Source organism: Oncorhynchus nerka, linkage group LG17 (assembly GCF_034236695.1).
Source record: "Oncorhynchus nerka isolate Pitt River linkage group LG17, Oner_Uvic_2.0, whole genome shotgun sequence".
Taxonomy (NCBI): Eukaryota; Metazoa; Chordata; class Actinopteri; order Salmoniformes; family Salmonidae; genus Oncorhynchus; species Oncorhynchus nerka.
Genome location: NC_088412.1, coordinates 12517488 through 12534222, shown reverse-complemented (window position 1 = coordinate 12534222; position 16735 = coordinate 12517488). Strand labels below are relative to the sequence as shown.

The window sequence follows — 16735 nt, the reverse complement described above, 5'->3', positions numbered from 1 at the left end:
TCTTGAATACTTTTTGAATAGACACAAATGAGTGCACCACTTAGTTTTGTTTTATCAACAGATGGATTTTATTTTAAATGTAAAGGAAGGAACTTTGTGGAAGCGAAATGATTTCTCAATAAATGAAAGTGAAACTTTGGCTATAAGGAAAGCCACAGGTTATCACTGAAATGTGTTGACAACATAGAAGTTAATAAACCACTTCCCTATGATCACTTGATGTTGCTTCTGCAGAACAGCAATACTGAATGAGCTGTTTTTAATTGGAGAAGAAAATGAGTTAAGTAGCTATTTTATGTCCCAGTGTGTTTATTTAGGCCATTTCTAGGGAGTCGTGGTGGTTAGACCACCGTTTTAAAGCTGCAACCACCTTGACAAATGTCTCTAATTGAATTTACTCACAGAAACCCAGTAAGTAGCACATGATCCACATTTCAGTTTCGAAGACCAGGGCTGTGTTCAGCAAGGCATGAAATGGAAGAGAACTTGGAAACTCCATTTTGTTTTCATTGCAAAACATTTTGCTTCGGTGTGCCCTAATGAGTTAGGTCATTCTTCTGACGGTCATTCTTTCAACATGGGCTACATTTTGCTTGGCACTCAATGTTTTTCGAAAGGAGCTGTCTGCTGCGTAGTAGGAAGTAGGGCTGGGAATTGCCACGGATGTCACGCTACAGTAATACCACAATACTTAGGTGCCGAGTTTTAATATTTTATGTGTATTGCGATTTGATGTTCCAAACATATTGCTCACCATATGTCTGCTGCAGAGGGACAAGAGAGCCACGATTAAAACAAGTTTTGATCAGTCATGGAAATAAAAGGGCTGAAAACGCATTGGCTTCCTGTTTTGAAAAGATTACTAACAAGCTATGAAGGAAACAATTTTGGTACAAGTACAGCCAATCAGTGCAAAAATATTTTTATGTTTTATCAAAACTAATACCCTGATATATATATATATCCGCTCTCAACAAGGCCGTGACACTACTAAAACACTTGCTACCCCTGGGAAAGACATGCTGATGACTCGGTTTTGGGATACACCGCATAACAGGATGTTGGTGAAATGGATCATGCACAGGTGCACATCTATTCTGTATCTATATTTCTATTAGCAGGTTATTGCCAAATAGCGAAAGGCTATGTTGTGAAAAAGATGATGTCCTGTGTAAATTCCCTCTTAAAAATGAAGATCTGACAAGGAAGACCAAAAGGTCTTGAACGATGGCCCCAATGATGTGACTTCAGAAAGTTTCCAGACCCCTAGACTTTCTACACATGTTATGTTACAGCCTTATTATAAAATTGATTAAAAAAATATATATAAACAATTCTCAGCAATGTACACACAATACTCTATATTGACAAAGTGAAAACAGGTTTATAGAAATATTTGCTAATTTATTAAATATGTAAATAATGCATTTTATTTTTATAAGGATTCAGACCTTTTGCTATGAGACTCGAAATTGAGCTCAGGTGCATCCTGTTTCCATTGATCATCCTTGAAATGTTTCTAAAACTTGATTGGAGTCCACCTGTGGTAATTTAAATAGATTGGACATGATTTGGAAATGCACACACCTGTCTATATAAGGTCACACAGTTGACAGTGCAGACAAAGCCATGGGGTGAAAGGAATTGTCCACATAGAGCTCAGAGACAGGATTGTGTCAAGGCACAGATTTGGGGAAGGGCACCAAAACATTTCTGCAGCTTTGAAGATCCCCAAAAACACAGTGGCCTCCATCATTTGGAAATGGAAGATGTTTGGAACCACCAAGACTCTTCCTAGAGCTGGCCAAACTGAGCAATCAGGGGAGAAGGGCCTTGGTCAGGGAGGTGACCAAGAACCCGATGGTCACTGACAGAGCCCCAGAGTTCCTCTGTGGAGATGGATGCCCTTCTGGAAGGTTCTCCCATCTCTGCAGCACTCCACCAATCAGGCCTTTATGGTAGAGTGGCCAGACGGAAGCCACTCCTCAGTTAAAGGCACATGACCGCCTACTTGGAAGTTTGTCAAAAGGCACCTAAAGGACTCAGACCATTAGAAAGAAGATTTTTCTCCAGAGTGTTCAGTACCTCAAACTGTGGTGAAAATTCAACTTCCAATAGGACAACAACCCTAAGCACACAATCAAGCCAACGCACGAGTGGCTTCGGGACAAGTCTCTGAATGTCCTTGAGTGGCTCAGCCAGAGGCCAGACTTGAAGCTGATCAAACATCTCTGGAGAGACCTGAAAATAGCTGTGCAGCGACGCTCCCCATCCAACCTGACAGCTTGAGGATCTGCAGAGAAGAATGGGAGAAACTCTCCAAATACATGTGTATGTATGTATGTATGTATGTATGTATGTCAATCATTGGATGGTCTTTGATTACGTTGAAAAGGCATCCTTCCTTCCTTGAAGAATTCCGATTTAAATTGGTTGGTTTGGGGAAGGCAATTAGGTGGCAGGTTTTCTTTTATCCGATCGAAATCAAACACTTCTAATCTGTGATTGGCTCGAGGGAACTGTACTGAAACCACCTTTTTATATAGTCTGTTCTCAAAACAGGATATGAAGACGCAAGCTCCACTGGCACAGGTTAGAGCCATGTTCACCCTGGATAAACTTGCCCAGAGGTTGTGGTGTGTTTGGATGCCAGAGTAGGAGAAGGAGGGGAGACACTGAGACGGAACGCTTTGAGTCTCACCAACGTGCCATCATTTTTCACCATGGTCTTGTGGGGTCCGCAGACCCCCCAATTCAAAGCAATCGGTTCACATAGTCTACAGCGATCAGTTGGCAGCTCACAGCTATTATTCCCCACTTCCTTCACAAAAAACTCTTCCACTTGTCAGTTCGTTCTAAATTTAGACTTTCTCCAGTCTAATCTAACATCAGCATTAAGTACAAATTCCCCCACATAGCTTCCTTTTCCCCTAGTGGCATTGTTTTTCCTCTTGTAAGAAATATAGGCTATAGGGAGTTTCCACCATGTCTACACCAATCCAATGGTTTCTGTGGGGGGAGGAGTGTACAAGTGCACACTTCAGGAGAAAGTAGAGATTATTGGGAGGCACGGTCTTAATTCCCCCCGTGAACCTCATGCCAAAAGCTTGAAACACTGTGGACTGACCAGGCCGGAGCCAGACGCATTAGTGACTGGAAACCTCCAGTATCTGTGTGTCTTGAAACGCTGTGTCAGCAGACTAGCGCAATCAGACAAGCCACTCATGACAGTCAGTGCTGTGTCATCTCTTGACCTGTCCAAATCAAGTCCACTGGCCTAATAGGAGTAGACAGTGTGGTAGGTGTCAGTGTGTTGTTAACTCTATTACTGAGTCAGCAGGAAATGCCAGGCCTCTTTGTAGGAATTACAAGGCAACAAAACATTGTGTCAATGCTGATCTGTGTGCCACTACGGAGTAAACGATTGAATACATTGTTGAATAACCAATTTCCTTTTTAACCTTTGTTTTGGAAAGAGGGTCTTCTGACTTAGGCTTCCTGGTTAAATATTGGTCACTGTTTCTCTCTCCCAGGTGACTACTGTGAGATAAATGTCTGCAGTAATGGGGGGAGCTGTGTGACTGGCCCCAGATCCTCCTTCATCTGTATCTGCCCCGATGGCTATACTGGGGACACGTGCAATGACACCGAGACTGGTAAGGACAACGGAGCAATCTATCTGCACAAAAGCATCATTTTAAAAATGTATTTTTTAAAATTTAACTAGGCAAGTCAGTTAACAACATTCATATTTACAATGATTGCCTACCGGGGAACAGTGGGTTAATTGCCTTGTTCAGGGGCAGAATGACAGATTTTTACCTTGTCTGCTCGGGGATTCGATCCAGCAACCTTTCGATTACTTGACCAATGCTCTAAGCACTAGGCTGCCTGCCGTCCCATTATAGCTAGGTATTTTAATTAGTATCATGTATAGTTATTAAATTGTAAAGTTATTTGTAGGCCAGTTATAAGGAGTCCCAAGCTGTTATGAAGGCCTATAGCAAGTCTTTCTGAAGCACTATGGGTGTGTCGAGGGTTCATTTTAAGGTGTTACTCCGACAGATGGTACATGGGCAGTGTTAGAGGAAGCTTCTGAGAGGCTGTCTCTGTACTACAAGGTATTGCCCTAATGCTATTCTTCCCTATTCTCCTCCCTTGCCTCTCTTTGACCCAAGTCGTTGCTGTAGAAAGAGAACGTGATCGCGGTCCCACCTACCTGGTACAATGAGAGTTAATAATGAGTTCTATTTGCTTCCCAGGGCCCTGCAACCCAAACCCCTGCAAGAACGATGCCTTCTGCGACGTGACTGGCCAGAAACGCAGAGGGGACGTCTTCAGCGAGTACATCTGCAAGTGCCAGGATGGATTTGATGGAGTCCACTGCCAGAACAGTAAGAGTCCTCTGCCAGGGCAGCAAGAGTCCTCTGCCAGGGCAGCAAGAGTCCTCTGCCAGGGCAGCAAGAGTCCTCTGCCAGGGCAGCAAGAGTCCTCTGCCAGGGCAGCAAGAGTCCTCTGCCAGGGCAGCAAGAGTCCTCTGCCAGGGCAGCAAGAGTCCTCTGCCAGGGCAGCAAGAGTCCTCTGCCAGGGCAGCAAGAGTCCTCTGCCAGGGCAGCAAGAGTCCTCTGCCAGGGCAGCAAGAGTCCTCTGCCAGGGCAGCAAGAGTCCTCTGCCAGGGCAGCAAGAGTCGCTCAACGTTTACATTCAAATAGAATCTATTGGCCAAGCTGTTGAGTATGGAAGCATATGGCTGCCAATGGTTGAATTGATTAACTTTGCATGAGGATGCAATGTTGTCATGTATTCTAGGCAGAATGGTGGGTTATCCATAGTGATATACAATCCAATGTTGTCATGTATTCTAGGCAGAATGGTGGGTTATCCATAGTGATATACAGTCCAATGTTGTCATGTATTCTAGGCAGAATGGTGGGTTATCCATATTGATATACAATCCAATGTTGTCATGTATTCTAGGCAGAATGGTGGGTTATCCATAGTGATATACAATCCAATGTTGTCATGTATTCTAGGCAGAATGGTGGGTTATCCGTAGTGATATACAATCCAATGTTGTCATGTATTCTAGGCAGAATGGTGGGTTATCCGTAGTGATATACAATCCAATGTTGTCATGTATTCTAGGCAGAATGGTGGGTTATCCGTAGTGATATACAATCCAATGTTGTCATGTATTCTAGGCAGAATGGTGGGTTATCCGTAGTGATATACAATCCAATGTTGTCATGTATTCTAGGCAGAATGGTGGGTTATCCGTAGTGATATACAATCCAATGTTGTCATGTATTCTAGGCAGAATGGTGGGTTATCCGTAGTGATATACAATCCAATGTTGTCATGTATTCTAGGCAGAATGGTGGGTTATCCGTAGTGATATACAATCCAATGTTGTCATGTATTCTAGGCAGAATGGTGGGTTATCCGTAGTGATATACAATCCAATGTTGTCATGTATTCTAGGCAGAATGGTGGGTTATCCATAGTGATATACAATCCAATTTGAAACATATCAAACTTTGATTTAAAAAGTGGGATTTAAAACTGACACGTCAACACACTCAAACTTGGTGCAGTCACAAGAACTAGTGGATCTCATTGGCCGACCGGGCCAGTCACTTTTCAGTGCATTTTTTTGCGTTTCAGGTCAACATTTACCTGCTCTGTCGCGGTCTACCATTGAAGAATACACGCGGAAAAGTCATGCTACTTGTATTTGAGCAATATGATTGGCCGTTCAAACACCACCACGCTCCTGCAAGTCATAACTTCTGCAGCAGTAGCCAACATGAGTTGATGCCTTCACACAGCACACGCGAGCTGTCCAAAGCAAAAAGAAGTGCCCATCAATCTACTATTTTCTTTTTCAGGAAAGTGATATACAAAAGTGAACCTTCAATAGTGAAAATACTAGCAATATCCTGGCTACTGTTGATAGTCTGCTAAAAGATGGCTACAAAAAGACACCTAGCATTTGTCTTCCCTAGCCTACTGTAGCCATGACGGTCTGTCTTTTGGAACATTTGTCTTCCCTAGCCTACTGTAGCCATGACGGTCTGTCTTTTGGAACATTTGTCTTCCCTAGCCTACTGTAGCCATGACGGTCTGTCTTTTGGAACATTTGTCTTCCCTAGCCTACTGTAGCCATGACGGTCTGTCTTTTGGAACATTTGTCTTCCCTAGCCTACTGTAGCCATGACGGTCTGTCTTTTGGAACATTTGTCTTCCCTAGCCTACTGTAGCCATGACGGTCTGTCTTTTGGAACATTTGTCTTCCCTAGCCTACTGTAGCCATGACGGTCTGTCTTTTGGAACATTTGTCTTCCCTAGCCTACTGTAGCCATGACGGTCTGTCTTTTGGAACATTTGTCTTAAAGGGGCTGTGTCCTATTTTGAGAAATCCTAGCAAGAAACAAATGTATGCAATTAATACAATGTAATTCTAAAGAATAGAGTAATGACTTACATTGCTAACTTATATTACACAGCTTTTAAATACATATCATACTTACCAAATGTAGCCTATTAATAGCTGAATATAGAGAGAAAGGGCCTATGGGTTGCCATTCTATGTCCACTGGGCCAGATGGATTACCAGGACGTGTACTCAAAGCATTCGTGGACCAACTGGCAAGTGTCTTCACTGACATTTCCAACCACTCCCTGACCGACTCTGTAATACCAACATGTTTCAAGCAGACCACCATTGTCCCTGTGCCCAAGGAAGCGAAGGTAACCTGCCTAAATGACTACTGCCCCAAAGCACTCACGTCGGGAGCCATGAAGTGCTTTGGAAGGCTGGTCATGGGTCACATCAACAGCATCCTCCCGGACACCCTAGACCCACTCCAATTCGCATACCACTCCAACAGATCCACAGATGACGCAATCGCACCTCACACTGCCCTTTCCCACATGGACAAAAGGAACACCTATGTGAGAATGCTATTCATTGACTACAGCTCAGTGTTCAACACCACAGTGCACACGAAGCTCATCACTAAGCTAAGGACTCTGGGACTGAACACCTCCCTCTGCAACTGGATCCTGGACATCCTGATGGGCCGCCCCCAGGTGGTAAGAGTAGGCAACTACACGTTTGACACGCTGATCGTGGACTACAGGAAAAGGTGGACCGAACAGGCCCACATTAACATCAACGGGGCTGTAGTGGAGCGGGTCGAGAGTTTCAAGTGTCTTGGTGTCCACATCACCAATGAACTAACATGGTCCAAACACACTAAGACAGTCGTGAAAAGGGCACGACAAAACCTTTTCCCCCCTCAGGAGACTGAAAAGATTTGGCATGGGTCCTCTGGTCCTCAAACGTTTCTACAGCTGCACCATTGAGCAACCTGACCCGGTATGGCAACTGCTCAGCAACAGACCTTAAGGAGCTACAGAGGGTAGTGCCAACGGCCCAGTACATCACTGGGGCCAAGCTTCCTGCCATCCAGGACCTATATAATAGGTGGTGTTTTTTCCCAGCTACCGCACGGCAAGCGGTACCCGAGCGCCCAAGTCTAGGACCAAAAGGCTCCTCAACAGCTTCTACCCCCAAGCCATAAGACTGCTGAACAATTTAATAAAATCTCCACTGGACAATTTACACCCCCCCCTTTGTACACTGCTGCTACTCAATGTTTATCTATGCGCAGTCACTTCACCCCCACTTACATGTATAAATGACCTCAACTAACCTGTACCCCCGCGCACTGACACGGTACCGGTGCCCCCTGTATATAGCCTCGTTATTCTTATTGTGTTACTTTTTATTATTACTTTTAATTTGTCTACTTGGTAAATATTCTTAACTCTTCTTGAACTGCACTGTTGGTTAAGGGCTTGTAAGTAAACATTTCACGGTAAAGTCTACACTTTTTGTATTCTGCGCATGTGATAAAGTTTGATTTGAAGAAAACCAGTTCTTCTGACATGGTGTTGATACAGAAAAAACTGTTATTCTGGCATGGTGTTGATGCCCAGGCGGCGGCAGGGGGCCCAGGCGGCGGCAGGGGGCCCAGGCAGCGGGAGGGGGCCCAGGCGGCGGTAAGTGGGTTTTTCAACCCAAGCAGCTGTTGTCCTTACGGGAGCGTCTCTCCGGATATGGCAAGGTTCAACTTCCAGCTGGCAGCATACGCTTGGCCCCCGAGCAGCCTAAAGCACTGCACATAAGAGACAGGTGGTGACTGTGTGCTGCTATGTAACAGAAAAAGGGAGCAACCAAAAAATATGGGAAAAGTTCATTTAGTTTGGAAGGAATCTTATACATGTACTTTCCCAAATGTATGGCTTAAAAAAACAAATCAAGGTAAAATGTTTTAAATTATGCATGGTGAACATGATTAGGTCTACAGATTAAAAAGTGGTTGATTATGACAAACACAATGATGCAATGTGTTGAGCTATCCATGGCTTGTCGGTAATTAGGGGTTTGTGTGAGATAATATGTGTAACCGTGAGTGGCAGGCAGATTTCTGGTTGATTTTAGGAGGTGCCTCAACCACACAGGATATGGCTAGTCTGAAGTGGACCGGTTAAGCTCTGCACCCCCGTTTCTGTGACTCAAATGCTCTATTTACAGTAATTTCTGCTAGCATTCTGTGTACAGTAGATTCTGGTAGCCACACTGCTCTGTTTACAGTAGTTTCTGCTAGCCACACTTGCTCTGTTTACAGTAGTTTCTGCTAGCCCCACTTGCTCTGTTTACAGTAGTTTCTGCTAGCCCCACTTGCTCTGTTTACAGTAGTTTCTGCTAGCCACACTTGCTCTGTTTACAGTAGTTTCTGCTAGCATTCTGTGTACAGTAGTTTCTGCTAGCCACACTTGCTCTGTTTACAGTAGTTTCTGCTAGCATTCTGTGTACAGTAGATTCTGCTAGCCACACTTGCTCTGTTTACAGTAGTTTCTGCTAGCCACACTTGCTCTGTTTACAGTAGTTTCTGCTAGCCACACTTGCTCTGTTTACAGTAGTTTCTGCTAGCATTCTGTGTACAGTAGATTCTGGTAGCATTCTGTGTACAGTAGTTTCTGCTAGCCACACTTGCTCTGTGTACAGTAGTTTCTGCTAGCCACACTTGCTCTGTGTACAGTAGTTTCTGGTAGCCACACTTGCTCTGTTTACAGTAGTTTCTGGTAGCTACGTGTCATTGCCATTGTTATTTACATTTACTTCATTTAGCAGATGCTCTTATCCAGAGCGACTTACAGTAGTGAGGAAATGCATTTGAATTGTAATACTTATTTTGTACTGGTCCCCTCTGGGAATCGAACCCACAACCCTGGCGCTGCAAGTGCTATGCTCTATCAACTGAGTGACACGGGACCTTATGAATGTTCTACAGGCGCCGCAGCCATCCATATTTGGGCCCAAAAGTTTTCCATCAAAATCATGTCGCCAAATTTACTTTCGACAGACGGCAATGTTGTCATTAGCCAGCACAGTTGGCTAACGTTATAGTATGGTCTCCCCTCAGATCTTATTTAGCTAGCTAACGTTATAGTATGGTCTCCCCTCAGATCTTATTTAGCTAGCTAACGTTATACTGCATATATAGTCAACCTGGTGACATCAACATAATGCCAAAAGGTTTTCCTGCTTATTATTTATCTCCATTTTATAAATGTCCTTTTATTTCCAAGCCACTGTAATGCACTTTTTATGGAATCTTCATCAGCGCACATTTGACAAAGCATTGAGTGGAATGTTCTATGGGCATTGTGACAAAACGTGCAAACCATGAAATGGTCCCCTTCAGGCAGGGAATGTACTTTTCCCCTATTGTTCTCGGTTTGGATCCAGGCGCTTTGCTCCTACGTGTTCGGTCCTTCTGCTAGCTGATGCTGCCCGTTGGGCAGAGGGACACGCACAGAGAGGACTGCAGTTGTCTGCACTGTTTATCCCTTTTATCTGCAGATTCGTCCACAGCAGCGTGTCACAGAAACTAGAAACAGTCCCATCATGTCAACAACACTTATCAGTTTTCCCCCTGGCTCCTCACACCAAAGTGGATCTTCTGTGGTACTGCCTACTGGGCGATATGCAGTTCAAACTGTCAGTTCTGATTTCTTCTTCGTTTTTCAGCCAGGGACAACATTCTATTCATACTCCTAAATGTTCATGCCCCTATAAATAATTTAAAAGTTCACAGCAATGTTTATCTATGTGCACCACAAAAGAGTACTTAACCAAGCTCTGACTCCTTAGTACATTACCCACCTCCCAGAAAAGACAAGCTAAAGCGCCAGCTAGCTTTTTACGCTAATTAAATAATGTTTTTGTGAGGACTGTAAAGATCATTCATTTGGCTGCAGATGTATGTGAGGTTCCTTAGGCTTGTCTTTCTCTGCCCCCAAACTTCTCATTTCGAACTCCGGATGCCTGTTTTTTTTATTTATTTACATTTTTTGTATTGCTCAGTAATTAGTGTGTGTATTGGGGAAGGTGTTTTGTGTGTCTGTGTGCTAGAAAGAGTGTGTGTGTGGGCAGTGAGTGAGTCGCATCCTCGGCAGCTCCTGCAGGCTGGGGTCCGAGTGTGTCGTGGGAACAAGGCGACCGAGGCTCTGTGTACACACATGTATACACGCATACACACATGGCAAACCCCACCGTACACGCATCCCGGACTCTCTCATGCTCATCCAGCCAATGGAAAGTGGTCACGAACGCAGCACTCCCAAGACGTCAGCTGCCCTGTTGCCGGGGTAAAGAGGGAAGTGGAGGCAGAAAAGTGAATGAAGTGAAATGCCTTGACAATGTCACAGCCTCCGCTCAGGTCTGACGCGAAGCACTTCTACCGGCCGTGTGAAATTGGCCTGAAAGCTTCAATGGGGAGGCAGTGACCAAGACTGAAAGCCGTGTCTGACGCTGTTTACTCACTTTAGTATCGGCACCTAAATCAGATTAGACGACTGCAGCTGAGACTGAAGTGGTCTCGAGTTTAGACGTTAAACTGGTGATCGCCTCTGATTTATTCTGTGTTGGTTATTTTGAGATGTTTGTCAACAGATTATTGTGTGTGTCGTTAATTAGAGGTTTGGATTTGTGTGTGAGAGAGTGGGAATATATGCCTGCCACTCACTCATTTCTGGTTGTTTTTAGGAGGTGCCTCAACCACACACACAGTATGTGGCTAGTCTAAAGTGGACAGATTAAGCTCTGCACCCCCTGGGGAGGTCTGTGGGTGTTTGCATTTTTGTGATTCAATACTTTGTTTAGTAGTTTCTGCAAGTCACACTGTTCTGTTTACAGTCGTTTCTGGTAGCCTTTCAGCAGGGGAGGCCATTTTCCTAAATTGGTCATGGAAAGGAAACACCAGGTCAGTTCAGGTCAGTTGCACTAAGCATCAACACAATTACTTTTCAGTTAATGTAATGCTCTGTCACACAGTGTTGTCTATGGTCGGACCACCTACAATATTACGGTCATATAATTACTTATAGAACCCTGTAACCCTGAATTATAGTATCTCTGTGACCTACAATATACTGTCAAATCTCAATGTTTTAATTTTAGGACATTTTTTAAAACCCTCAGTCATAACGCAAAACACATGGCCTCACACCACGGTCGGGCAAAGTCTGGAGCCAGGGCTATTCTAGGACTTTCTTTTTGGTCCTCTGAGGTCTTTTGTCAGTACCCAAAAGGCTTTCACAAAGCAAATTACAACTTCATATACTTTAATTTGGCGGTTGTGTGGCTAGACTTGGCTGTGCATACTACCAGTGGGACACCCCCTAGCTGTGCCCCCATGCCAGGAACTTGTCGGACCTGAAACTGTTGGGATTGGATAAAGCACTGTCCCTGTCATTTTGTTTTGGTCAACAGCTGAGGGATGGTGTTAGAGAATTGAGCACACTCTGTTGATCTAATAAGCTCATGAGGAATTTATAAGTTTGATTCTTGAAGAATATATGGCTTTTATATCATGAATTTTACAAGTCACAAAATGAATGTACAAATCCCAGATTTCCCCGTTTTTAAATACAGATGGCCAGTTTAACCCGGCCAGTTTAACCCGTTATCAGCGAGCATAGGATCACATAAGCAAGCCATGACTCAGGGACCTCTACAACACTAAAGGAATAGACCTCCACACCACTAAAGGAATAGACCTCCACACCACTAAAGGAATAGACCTCCACACCACTAAAGGAATAGACCTCCACAACACTAAAGGAATAGACCTCCACAACACTAAAGGAATAGGCCTGTGCTCCTCTATCATTTTCAAATCAAACAATACATTTGACTTTGGTAAAAACAATCTCACTACATAACAACAAAATGAGAAAAAAACGGGGTCAATTTTAAGATTGCATAGTTCTATTCACAATACAGGTGAATGTGTATTCAATAGGTGTGTATGTATGCGTTGAGTTACTGAGCTTGTTTTGGCTAGTTTGAGAAATGAGAAAGCATGCTGATCTGGCTTTCTCGGTCCATAAACATGCAGGAAGTTGTGGTTAAACCAATTGCCAACCTTTTTTATTTAGGCATTTTAAAACACTTCCTACTTTCTCTATTAGGACAATCCATCTAATCTGACTATCAACTGTCAATTTTAGGGACACGATTGCTGCTGGTCAGATCACCAACCAGTAAATAGCTAACGTTACACCGCAAGTCAGTGCATGTTCAAAATTATAACAAGCTAACGTTATGAGCTAAAATATCCAACGTAGCTAGCTATCTATCTTAGCACTGTGTTTATCTAGCCAGCTAGCTAGCTTTGGAGCTAATGTAGCGAGCTAGCTAGCTTTGGAGCTAATGTAGCGAGCTAGCTAACACCAAAGATGAAAGGTTTAGTTATCGTAATCTTTGGTCCAGTTTCTGCTGTTCTGCCTGCGGCCATGGAACCCTTTCCTGTTCACCGGATGTGCTCTCTCCCTTTACCTCCCTCTACCTCTGAACTCTCGGCTATGAAAAGCCAACTGACATTTACTCCTGAGGTAATGCTCATATTCAAAGAGGAGACCGTAATTTTGCTTTCGAATGGTCATGATCTTGGAAGAAGTTCATATATTCATCACTGCTGAAGTGAAGGCCATCCTCACTTGGGGAATGAAACTTTTTAGTTAGCATTACGACAGTATCAAAAATGTTTGATTTTTGTTTTTACTCTCCTCAATCTGGTTGGAAAAGTAGGCTGATCGAGCAAAAGCGAGGGCTTTTCAATATTGCACTCTACTGTCTTTCCAAGCTAGCCGGAAGACTTCCAGTTTGGTGGAGCGCCATTTTATTTCCGATTTGTCTGGGAGCTTGCGTCAGGGCTCGGGTGTCTTCTGTATACCAGGGAGCTATTTTCTTGTGACTATTGTCTGGGAGCTTGGGTGTCTTCTGTATACCAGGGAGCTATTTTCTTGTGACTATTGTCTGGGAGCTTGCGTCAGGGCTCGGGTGTCTTCTGTATACCAGGGAGCTATTTTCTTGTGACTATTGTCTGGGAGCTTGGGTGTCTTCTGTATACCAGGGAGCTATTTTCTTGTGACTATTGTCTGGGAGCTTGCTTCAGGGCTCAGGTATTTTCTGTAAACCAGGGAGCGATTTTCTTGTGACTATTGTCTGGGAGCTTGGGTGTCTTCTGTATACCAGGGAGCTATTTTCTTGTGACTATTGTCTGGGAGCTTGCTTCAGGGCTCAGGTATTTTCTGTAAACCAGGGAGCGATTTTCTTGTGTCCATTTTTTATTTTTTTTTTTTACGCAACATTAACTGATTTTTGTACTCCGATGTCCTTGGGTAGGTGGAGGGAGTCCGGAAGGACATCTAGGTGTCTTTCTTTTGTCAGAATTTATAGCGCACCTTTTGAATCCTTGGTTTGGGTGTGAGCAAATTATTTGTTTGCAAACGTACTGAGATGGTGGTAAATTCTGAGGATTCTGAGGTAAATTATTTCGATCTACAATATCTATTCCGTGGGACAAAACTAGAGCCAGGGTATGATTGTGGCAATGAGTAAGTCCAGAGACATGTTGGACTAATCACACGGAGTCAATGATGACTCCGAAACACTTTTGGAGTGTGTCTGTGGACTTCAATTGAAATTTGCTGTCAGATGTTAGCAACACCTCTGCCTTTGCGGGATGAGCGAGGGGATATGGTCACTAGTGTAACCAGGAGGAGAGGCCTTATTAAACACAGTAAATTCATCAGGCTTGAACTATGTGAGGTATCTAACATTTAAGTAGTCCTATTTAGTGATGTGCGGTATTATTACGATCTTTTTCAATAATGACTGTAATTCAGTAGGTCTTTAGTAGGTCTTTAAAAGGCGAACACCACCATGTTTTACTCCACTACATTCCTCCCATACATTTTCCCTGACACCCAAAAGCACTTGGTACATTATAAATGCTCAGGCATGACAGCAATATGCTCCAGTACACACGCATGTCAATATAACACATTGTCAACCCTACTGCCTCTGTGGCAAACTCCACCGTCGCTGGACCAGACACTGGCGAGTCGCGGTTTTGTCTCACCAGGGGTGATATTTGGATTCACGTTTATCGTCGAAGGAATGACTGTTACACCGAGGCCTGTACTCTGGAGCGGGATCGATTTGGAGGTGGAGGGTCCGTCATGGTCTGGGGCGGTGTGTCACAGCATCATCGGACTGAGCTTGTTGTCTTTGAAGGCAAATCTCAACGCTGTGCGTTACAGGAAGACACCCTCCTCACTCATGTGGTACCCTTCCTGCGGGCTCATCCTGACATGAACCTCCAGCATGACAATGCCACCAGCTATACTGCTTGTTCTGTGAGTGATTTCCTGCAAAACAGGAATGTCAGTGTTCTGCCATGGCCAGCGACGAGCCCGGATCTCAATCCCATTGCGCATGTCTGGGACCTGTTGGATTGGAGGGTGAAGGCTAGGGCCATTTCCCCCCCCCCCCCCCCCCCCAGAAATGTCCAAGAACTTGCAGGTGCCTTGGTAGAAGAGTGGGGTAACATCTCACAGCAAGAACCAAAAAATCTGGTGCAGTCCATAAGGAGGATATGCCCTGCAGGACTTAATGCAGCTGGTGGCCACATCAGATACTGACTGTTACCTTTGATTTTACTTGAGTCATTTTCTATTAAGATATCTATACTTTTACTCCGGTATGGCAACTTTTTTCACCACTGGTTATGAGTAACAGTGTGTGTGTATTTATTATGGATCCCCATTATGGCAGAGCTACACTTCCTGGGGTCTGGCAAAATTGAGGCTGTGTGTGACCCTCTGTGTGTTTGTGTGTGCCTCACTCACTCGTGGGTGCCTGCCTGGCACAGAATCACACTCTTCACTGATGGCTACTAGTGAGATTTGGGTCATATTCTACACAGATATGGTAAACATGTTGTCTGAAACGGATCCCTATGTAGTGCACTACTGTTGACCAGAGCCCTATGGGGAATAGGGTGCTATGTAGTGCACTACTTTTGACCAGAGCCCATGGGGAATATGCTACCATTTCAGGGACACACACACACACACACTGTCAATCTAGAGCTGTGTTCAAAGGAAGTTTAATCAAATCTTGCGGGCGAGAGATTAAAAAGTGTGTGTTCTCATTCCATTTTTCTGAATACATGCTGTCCTCCTAGGGTGCAGCCGGTTGCCAAGCGCCCTCTCTAAAACATACACTTCCGGTTGTATACTGTTGGAAAGCGTGCCATCTAGGGGTATTTCAGGGAGTTGCAGAGATTTGGACCACAACTGCTCATCTGAGCCAATTTGGCTGTTGTTCAGATAGGTCTTTGCTTTTATTAATACATTTATCAGGTTTAGAACAGATTTTTTTCTCTCCATCTAACGACTGCATCTCAGTGCTTGAAACGTCACTTCAGACCCTGTTTAGATTCCAGGCTGTATCAAAACCGGCCATGATTGGGAGTCACATAGGGCGGCGCACAATTGTCCCAGCATCGTTAGGGTTTGGTAGGCCGTCAATGTAAATAAGGTGTTCTCAACTGACTTGCCTAGTTAAATAAAGGTTAAATAACTAAAAATATATATATATTTTAGATTCAGGAAAAGCGTATGTTGGAATTGGAGTACTTATTCTGTCCGTAGAATCTTACTCATACTTTATTCTGTTCTGTTGATTGTACATATGGAATGCCAGTGCCTGATAGTGATCATGATGTCTCTCTCCAGATGTGAATGACTGTGCCAACCAGCCGTGCCAAAACGGTGGCTCCTGTAGGGACCTGAATGGAGACTTCAACTGCCGCTGTCCGTCCCCCTACGTGGGCAAGCACTGCCAACTGCGTGAGTGCCATTCTCTATCTCACACGCACACACACACACACTGGTTCTCTATTAGCTGCAATCTGCCATGTTATTTCTAAGTGCAATAAAATGCATTAGGCTGAATGTGATTAAGAAATACATTAATGTAAGGTAGTTAATGTAATTTGGGGGACTGTCCAAAGCTGGCCTAGGTTTTTATTTTAATTTTAAGTTAAATTGACGTTCTTAAGGAAAAGAGTTGGGATGCTTTAGATGGTCAATATTTTTGTCCGTCAGCCTGAATTATGGCTGTGTGGGACCGCAGTAGGAGCTACTGTAGTTCAGTCAGTGGACTACGCATGGGCTGGAAGCAGCCTGCCTGATTTTGTGGGGCGTGTATGTGTCCATACTGTATGAAATAATAAACCAGACTATCTTAAGTATATGTTACCTTTTTTTTTAGTTTCTCTTTCTGCATCTGAGTGCATCTGTCTTGTCT

The 16735-nt window shown here is 44.0% G+C and overlaps 1 protein-coding gene across 2 annotated transcripts in view; it reads left to right on the top strand.

Moving 5' to 3' along the window:
- LOC115144702 (EGF-like repeat and discoidin I-like domain-containing protein 3) overlaps positions 1 to 16735 on the top strand; it is a 44755-nt gene that overhangs the window by 9127 nt on the left and 18893 nt on the right. For both annotated transcript variants that reach the window (XM_029685729.2, XM_029685728.2), the window contains exons 2-4: positions 3534 to 3656; positions 4263 to 4394; positions 16162 to 16275. In XM_029685729.2, coding sequence (XP_029541589.1) covers positions 3534 to 3656; positions 4263 to 4394; positions 16162 to 16275 — 369 coding nt within the window. The remainder of the gene's footprint in view (positions 1 to 3533; positions 3657 to 4262; positions 4395 to 16161; positions 16276 to 16735) is intronic.